The sequence below is a fragment of the Sinocyclocheilus anshuiensis genome, unplaced genomic scaffold (genome assembly GCF_001515605.1).
Source record: "Sinocyclocheilus anshuiensis isolate Anshui unplaced genomic scaffold, SAMN03320099.WGS_v1.1 scaffold709, whole genome shotgun sequence".
In the NCBI taxonomy this organism is placed as follows: domain Eukaryota; kingdom Metazoa; phylum Chordata; class Actinopteri; order Cypriniformes; family Cyprinidae; genus Sinocyclocheilus; species Sinocyclocheilus anshuiensis.
Window position 1 is genome coordinate 21,417 of NW_015540926.1, and position 9,036 is coordinate 30,452.

A 9,036-nucleotide genomic window follows, 5' to 3' on the forward strand; every position below is an offset into this window, starting at 1 on the left:
GTATGTGAAGATTGTTTTAGGTTCATTTAAATTAGAAAAAGTTATTTTTTAAAGTCTAATAAATGCTATAAAGTCTAATAAATGTCTAATAAAAGGACAATTTCATAGAGACATCCGTAGTGTTGGTATCAGTGATATTCGCTCTCTGTCGTAAAAAAAAGATGCCATTAAACATTTTTCCCCCATACACACATATGTACAATATATTTGTATTTATATTAATTATAACCCTATGTATTTTTATATAATCAAAGGGTATCACTATATACGTGAGAAGCAGAGACAAAATTATTCTCTCTCTCTCTCTCTCTCTCTCTCTCTCTCTCTGCTGTATCTCTCAGTCTCTCTATCAGTATTTTTAGCACTGAGTCTCTCTAGACTCTGTCCTGGTTTCCTGACGGTCCGTCACTGATCTCCAGCTCTTCTCTACTGTACAGCTAATATCACACTGACATGTTCCTTCATGGTAAACCCAAGGCCTGATAGCTCGTGTTGTTCTGACATGAGCTGGTAATCCAGCAGGAGTGCGGGATGTTTGTTTAAGGAAACCCCGTCAGACCGGCTCACCGTCGGCTCCTGTTTTCTGGAAATGTGATTCAGAGCGTAGCGACTCCAGAGCATCAGCAAAAGTTCAGACAGCCGTTTGTCGAAGGTTCGCCTCTGTTTGCCGTGATGCACCGCTGCTCTTCAGGAGTTTCCACTGTATTTGCACATGAGTGATGATTAATTACAGCGTTTCACTAGATTTGTAATGAGATGCGTTGGTAAACCTGTTTTCACTGAACCTTAAAGGATTCCCTGCTGTTTTCCACTCAAATAAAGCTTGAGGGTTTAACTCTTGCAGCTGAAGATTCATAGACACAAGTATTGAAATTTTACTACAGTACAAAATAATTAATATATATTTATATAATTGAATTAATAATTAGGCCTAATATTATGAAATATATATTTTTATAGTGCAGTTTTTATATGACAAAATAATAATAATAATAGTGAAGGAAGTGAATAATAAAAATGAGGGAGAGTAATTGATGACAGTGTGATTTATGGGTGAACTGTCCCTTTAAGATCATCAATAGAGTGTGGGTATGCGTGTGTGTTTGTGTTTCCGTGTGTGTGTGTGTGTGTACATGTTTGTGTGTGTGTATATTTGTGTGTGTGTGAATGTGTTTGCTTGTATGTTCATTTCCGTGTGTGAGTGTGTTTCCGCATGTGTCTGTTTCTGCGTGCGTGTGAGAGTGCCTGTGCATTTCCGTGTTTGTGTGTGTGTGTGTGTGAGAGAGAAAGAGTGTGTGTGCATTTCCAAGTGTGTGTGTGTGTGTGTGTGTGTATGTTAGGGCTGCACGATAAATCGCATGCGATATTTAATGCGCATCTTGTCAGAAAGCCGGTTCTGTAATCAGCGGTAAATCTCCATGACGTGCGTGCTTTCACATTGAGCAGCATTAACTACACAGAGCCACACGTTCATATTCGTGCGATTTTTTGCGCAGCTCGTCAGTGAACAACGGCTCTGTGTAGTTAATGCTGCTCAATGTGAAAGCACGCAGGTGGAGATTTACCGCTGATTACAGAACCGGCTTTCTGACAAGATGCGCATTAAATATCGCATGCGATTTAATATGAACGTGTGGCTCTGTGTAGTTAATGCTGCTCAATGTGAAAGCACGCACGTGATGGAGATTTACCGCTGATTACAGAACCGGCTTTCTGACAAGATGTGCATTAAATATCGCATGCGATTTATCGTGCAGCCCTAGTGTATGTGTGCGTTTCCGTGTCTGTTTGCATGTGTGTACGTTTGTGCGTTTGCATGTGTGTGCATGTGTGCGTTTCTGTGTGTACGTTTGTGCATTTGCGTGTGCGTGTGAGAGTGTGTGTGTGCGTTTCCATGTGTGTTTGCATGTGTGTGTGTGTGTGAGAGTGTGTGTGTCCGTTTGCATGTGTGTACGTTTGTGCGTTTGCGTGTGTGTGCGTTTCTGTGTGTACGTTTGTGCATTTGCGTGTGCGTGTGAGAGTGTGTGTGTGCGTTTTCGTGTGTGTTTGCATGTGTGCGTGTGAGAGTGTGTGTGTGCGTTTCCATGTGTGTTTGCATGTGTACGTTTGTGCGTTTGCGTGTGTGTGCGTTTCTGTGTGTACGTTTGTGCATTTGCATGTGCGTGTGAGAGTGTGTGTGTGTGCGTTTCCGTGTGTGTGAGAGTGTGTGCGTTTGCATGTGTGTACGTTTGTGCGTTTGCGCGAGTGTGAGTGTGTGTTTCCGTGTGTGTGTGTGTATGAGAGAGTGTGTGTGAGTATGTGTGCGTTTCTGTGTGTGTACGTTTGTGTGTGTGTGTGTTTCATATCATCAGCTGATGTTGTTGTTTGTTGGGTTTGTTTGTTTCTGCATAATTGTGAACAAAAACACTTTCATATGTTCCGTAATTATCGAAGCTAAACCTCAGAAACCTTTAGAATTGTTTTTGTTTTGTATTTTGATTTATATAGTGTAATCTATTTATTTACTTCTATTTTTTCACCCGTTTCTCCCCATGAATGCAGTCATGGCACTGAACTGAAGTGTGTGGAGGTCATTCAGTATCTATCATGGTATTCTGATGTGATGTGTGTGTTTCTCTGGTACGAGTCTGCGTCTGATTTCTAGTTTTCTGAGCAGAATTAGCGCAGTGAACCGTGAGCGATTATAGAGCCGTGTGAGCATAAAGGGCACGTGGAACTGAAACGGCTCATTTTTCCAGAATTGAAAGGAGTTTGATCTAAAAGCGGCACACGTCTGTCATCATCTGATGAAAGTACCTGTTATCCCAGGCAGCGCTCGCTGTTGTTTCACTCTCCTTTTAAAGGCATATTCTCACGGCGCTCCTGAAATACGTTTGGCTAAATCTAAGCGCTCTGAATCCCCAGAGGGAGTGTAAACCAGGCCGGATCGGTGCAGAAGCGCTTCATCAGGCCTCCAGGGGAGATCCTCTCTAATTAACTGCAAATTAACTTTTGATAAGCTGGTGTTTTTAGCTGGCGCTCTGGAGGAGCTCTGTCCTGCTTTAGCTGCAGGTCAGATCTGATGATGAATCTGCAGTGACCCGCGGCTGTTTCCAACGTGATTCGAAGAGTTTACTTGCAAAAAACAATTTTTTTTTAATTTTCAAAAATCATGTTTTGTATTATGTTATCATATTTTTATTGTGTTAGTTAGCTGTATTTGTTAGTCATTTTTTACCTAATCAAAATAACCCGACTGCAGTGTGATTGAGATTAATTGGAATGCACAATGAAAAAACGTGATTTTTGAAAATTGTTAAAAACTGAGTTATCTGTTTTGGTCAGAGAAACAGATAAATGATGCTTAATGTAAAAGCCTTTTTTAAGTTTTAGATTTATATTATGTAATATTTACAAAATAGTATTAGTTGAATCATGTATTGTTACAACTTTATTCTCATGAACATTGTTTTTTTTTTACTTTATTTTTGTAATGCTACAAAGTATTTTGACTTTAATCTCATATTGCACTGACTTCATTTTCATAATGTTATTACTTTATTCTTGTAATTTTTTACTATTTTCTCCAAATATTGTGACTCCATTCACATACTGTTTCAGCTTTATTCTCACAATCTTTGGTTTTTGACTTTATTCTTGTAGTTTTTATCATAATGTTATGACTCTAATCTCAAATAGCTTCAAATTTATTCATGCAATCTTAGTTTTCGTGTAATACTTTCACTTTAGTCTCCCATTTTTTTCTCAAAATATTATGACTTTAATCTCATACTGTTCTCATAATCTTTTTGACTATTATTGTAATTTGAACTTTTTCTCAAAATATAATCTTTAATATTGTTTTGTTACAACTATATTCTCACAATCTTGTTTTTGACTTTCTTTTGCTAGTTAGCCTCTTAATTTTGACTTTTTTCTCAAAATATTTTACTTTTTCTCAAAACTTATTCTCATAATCTTTTGACTTTTTGTAATTGACATTTTTCCTCAAAATATGTTTTTCTCTGCACATATTTGTGTCTCAGTATTAATATTCCTTTGATTTAGTTTTTGTTTGCAGTCAATCAGCCCGGCATGAATAAAATCAAAGCCTTCTTACTGTGGAGCTAAATATGAAAATTATGTTTCACGTTGACTCGAGCAATGCTTTTATAGTGTAGGTTTAGCGTTTCAGCATGTGTTTACAAACACACGCTTCACTCAGGAGTGTTTGTGTGGTAGTGTGTGTGTGTGTGACTGCAGGCCATATTTAGTGCAGTGCTTTCCTCTGTGTCTGTAATGTCAGGGTTCAGTGTGTGTGTCCTTATATAGTCTTGTGTGGTGGGTAGAGTCACTGTGTGTGTGTGTTGTGTGTGTGTGTGTAGCCCACATTCACTCTTAGACTTGATAACATGTACACTGATGCTCTCAAACACACCTGTATTTACTCTCAGCACAGACTCATGTGTGGTGTCCAGAAGAATATTGATTGTTATAGTAGTTGAGTTATTGTAGTATTTATTCTGTATGTACAGTAGCAGATGCTTTAATCGGTATGAATGATCCGCGTCACTGCGTGCTGATATCAGACACACTGGTCATGTGAGTTTGAAGGGATAGTTCACCCAAAAATGAAAATCCTGTCATCATTTATTCACCCTAACCCAATTTCGGCTCCCATTGACTTCCATAGTATGAATAAAAATACTATGGAAGTCAGCGGTAGTGATGGTAATGAATATAACAATGTCGGATCCTGGTGATGAAACTGATCTCTCGTTCCTCTTTCAGCTGGAGAACCTACAGAAGACGTGGCTGCGGGAGTTCTGCCAGGTAAGAAACTCTTCTGATCTCGTCCTCTGTTTGACAGGCTCCGCCCCTCCAGTGGATCTCGGATGCGATTAGCTCGCCTTTATGACATCACTGTCTGATACTGATGTCACAATTGATCTGTGCACTGAAAATGATGACCGGACACTCGTTCAGTGTAACAGGTTTCTTTGTTCTTCGAAGAACTTGCTTCGATGTTGCAACAATCACAGCTTTTTGTAGGAAGACTGCTCTTTTTGTTTAATTTTTATGTTTTTATTTCATATTTTTATATTGTTACCTTTAAATTGAAATTTTTTGTAATGTTCCTTCATTTTTTTTTTTTATAAATTTTTTTTTTTATATATCTATTATTCTTTATTTAGTAAAAAGCAGTGAAAAAAGCAGTAAGCGATCACTATGTTTTTAACAATTGTTGATTTTGCAGTAAACAATTTGTATGTACTTTGAACTGTAGCTGTTCTGTCCAGATCTTTTTTTTTTTTTTTAATAGAGGGCAAAAAAATAAATAAACACCCATTTACATTTTTTGAGAGCAAATGCAAAAATATCGATGTATCGATTATGGAAAAAACTGAGATATACATTTTTAGCTATTATGGCCGAAATCATAATGTCAGCTATTTTAGTTAATGTTGTAATCATGATTATTTAATGCAATTAGCATGAATGATATGAACAAATGTTATTTGAGATTTTTTTTTCCACAGTATATAGGCTGTATAGTAGAGCTGGGGTGCGTTTCCCAAAAGCAACTATGGTCGCAAGTTCTGTCATTACCAATAAAGTTCAATGGAACTAACGACCATAGTTAGCTAACGATGCTTTTGGAAAACGCACCCCATGCACGATTCTGGATAAATTGAGAATCACAATTTTTTTTTGTCTCAAATAGAGATCACAATTCTCCCACGATTCTGAACTAAACAAAATAATGTGTGACACAATATTAATTGCTGCAGTCTATTTAAAAGTGTTTAATTCATTTGATTGAATTATTAAACATTTTAATATATGTATTTAATATATATATGTTAAAATATAATATATTTAATACACCAATTTCTAATATTAAAATTATAAAAAAGTGGTTTGAATAAATGATTCAATGACTCACTCATAAATACTTCACTTGTTTCATTACTGTATAAATCAGCGTTTTTGAACGAATCTCTTGAATGAATGATTCAATGACAAATACATTTTTTTAACAGTCACCTGAACACAAACAATGCAATCGACACAAACCTTATTTGAAGCGCCAGTCACTTTCAAAAGGGGATTTGCTCTATTTTGATCTCTACCATAGACATCAATGTTTATATCCGAACTATAAACTTTCACCCCAGTATTACATATAATCGTTGTCATTTAGAAATCAGATCGCGTGGGTGTTTGAATCGAGATCACGATCTTTTAACGATTAATCGGGCAGCTCTACTGTATAGCCAAGTATATTTTGCTGGAAATAAGGTTGCTATGTTATATAAAAAAATTGATACAGTAAAACAAGTCTCAACACCAGTTTGGATACGACAGCAGAAACTAATACTAGGCTAACTAATGTAAGCAAAAAAAGTCCTTAATGACAGACAGACATCTGGGGAACAGTGCAAGTCTTTCACAGCTTAATATACTTTTAATAACTCTTTCAAATTTGTAGTCGACTGTATTTTACTACAGCCATGTTACATGATTTCACTGATTTGGACATTAAGTTTGGGCTTGTAAGGAAAGGAAAGAGACAAGATGTGGCACAATAGTCGTTTTATCTCAGTTATTCAGTGTTTTTGTTGTTGGTTGTGTAGGTCTGGGTGTGTGTGTGTGTGTGTGTGTGTGTTCAGTGTTGCTGATCTCACGGAGGACACATTTCCTAATCAAACCCGCGGCTCTGAGCTGCTGTCACTCCAGCACTGATTTTACCTGCATTTACCTGCAGAAGACACTGATTTCCCTGCCACTCCAGCCATTTACCTGCTGGTTTTGACTGACAAAAGACAAGACACACTGACATTGAGTCTTCTGCTCTCAACACAGCCGTCCTCTGAGATGAATGCGTTTCTGAAGTGTAATCATTTCTGATTATAATTATTAGGGATGCACCGATACCGATACTGGTATCGGTATCGGGCCTGATACTGAGCTCTTGTACTCGTACTCGTTAAAATGCCCCGATACCAAACGCCGATACCACACAACATGTGATAAGCGCCATATTCAGACAAAGAAACACCGACAACACATCAACAGACAGCAGAATGGAGTTAAGGATGTCTACTACGAAGTATATGTATGCAATGAATATAGAATCTTATCAGTGTAAGATTGATTACATTATTATTTTGTGAAAAGTGTGCTTAAAATAAATGCTGTGTGGTTTGATCTTTTGTTATAGTGTAACACATGCAGAGTGTGTGTGTGTGTGTGTGTGTGTGTGTGTGTGTGTGTGTGTGTGCGTGCGCGTGTGTGTGTGCGCGCGTCTTGACAGATAAAGCCATCATCACCAAAAATGCCATTCTCTTCACCACATACTCTTCAACACACATACACAGCCTCACTAACATGCACACACAAACATAGTGCAGCACACATAAACACACATCACATACAAACCAATTTATTTGTATAATGACAAAGGTATGACTTGGGTATTACAAGGAGAAGGTGACTTATGAGGACATTACCCCATGTCCCCATTTTTCAAAAGGCTTATAAATCATACAGAGTGAGTTTTTTTTGAGAAAGTAAAAATGCACAAAGTTTGCTGTAAGGGGTAGGGTTAGGTGTAGGGTAATAGCACATACAGTTTGTACAGTATAAAAACCATTACGCCTATAGAATGTCCCCACAATTCACAAAAACAAACCTGTGTGTGTTGTTCGGGGAAGGTCTGTAAACTCCTGCCAAGCTTGAGCTGCAGTGACGTCATGGAAAGCTGCTTTATTTGATTCTCTCTGTGTCTTGTGTAGCTTTGCTCACATCATATCAGGAGATTTTCAGCGGTTGTTTAGTTTGATACTGAGAAACCCTGAGACTCTTTGTCTTTGAATAAAGCTGCTTAAACTGCGTAATATGAGGCTTGTGAGCGACAGGGTTATTATCGCTAACGAAAACAAAAATGAAAAACATTTACATTTATTCATTTAGCAGACGCTTTTATCCAAAGCGACAATTGGGGAATACATCAAGCGATTCATCTTAAAGAGGCAAATAGACACAAGAAGTGCTCGTCATACCAAGATTCAAGCATGGTACAAATTAGTACAAGCTAGACAGAGAAAGATAAATGAAAAGAGAAAAATATATATATATTTTTTTTAGGATGAAGTCAGATACTGACAAAAGAGGTGAGTTTTCAGCTGTCGCTTGAAAAATGTCAGGGAATCAGCATTCCGGATAGGGGTTGGAAGATCATTCCACCAGCAAGGAATGGTAAACGAAAATGTTCTGGAAAGTAATTTTGTGCCTGATCTTTCTGATGTTGTGCAATGCAAACCTGCAAGATCTAGCAGTTTTTGCAATGTGGTCTTTGAAGGTCAGCTGGTCATCAAAGATTACACCAAGATTTCTGACCGAAGTTGATGGGGTAATTGTTGATGAACCTAACTGGATGGTGAAATCATGCTGTAGAGTTGGAGTGGCAGCGAAGACAAGAAGCTCAGTCTTTGCCAGGTTGAGCTGTAGGTGATGTTCTTTCATCCATGCCGAGTTGTCCGCCAGGCAGTCTGAGATCCGTGCAGCTACCGTTGGATCATCTGGTTGAAATGAAAGATAGAGCTGTGTCTCATCAGCATAGCAATGGTAGGAGAAGCCATGTGCCTGTATGATGGGACGCAGTGATGTTGTGTATATGGAGAAGAGGAGGGGTCCAAGAACTGATCCCTGAGGAACCCCAGTGACAAGTTGATGTGCTTTGGATACCTCCCCTCCCCAAGCCACCCTGAAAGACCTACCAGTGAGATAGGATTCAAACCATGGAGAAATACTGTAGAGTTGGAGTGGCAGGGAAGACGAGAAGCTCAGTCTTTGCCAGGTTGAGCTGTAGGTGATTCTTTCATCCATGCCGATATGTCCGCCAGGCAGCCTGAGATCCATGCAGCTACCATTGGATCATATGGTTGAAATGAGAGATAGAGCTGTGTGTCATCAGCATAGCAAAGAGAAGCCATGTGCCTGTATGATGGGTCCCAGTGATGTAGTGTATATGGAGAAGAGGAGGGGTCCAAG

The 9,036-nt window shown here is 38.4% G+C and overlaps 1 protein-coding gene across 1 annotated transcript in view; it reads left to right on the forward strand.

Moving 5' to 3' along the window:
• The first annotated feature begins 4,725 nt into the window (after positions 1-4,725).
• inpp5a (inositol polyphosphate-5-phosphatase A) overlaps positions 4,726-9,036 on the forward strand; it is a 164,872-nt gene continuing 160,561 nt past the window's right edge. The window contains exon 1 of the mRNA XM_016487317.1: positions 4,726-4,812. Within this exon, the coding sequence (XP_016342803.1) occupies positions 4,726-4,812 (87 nt within the window). The remainder of the gene's footprint in view (positions 4,813-9,036) is intronic.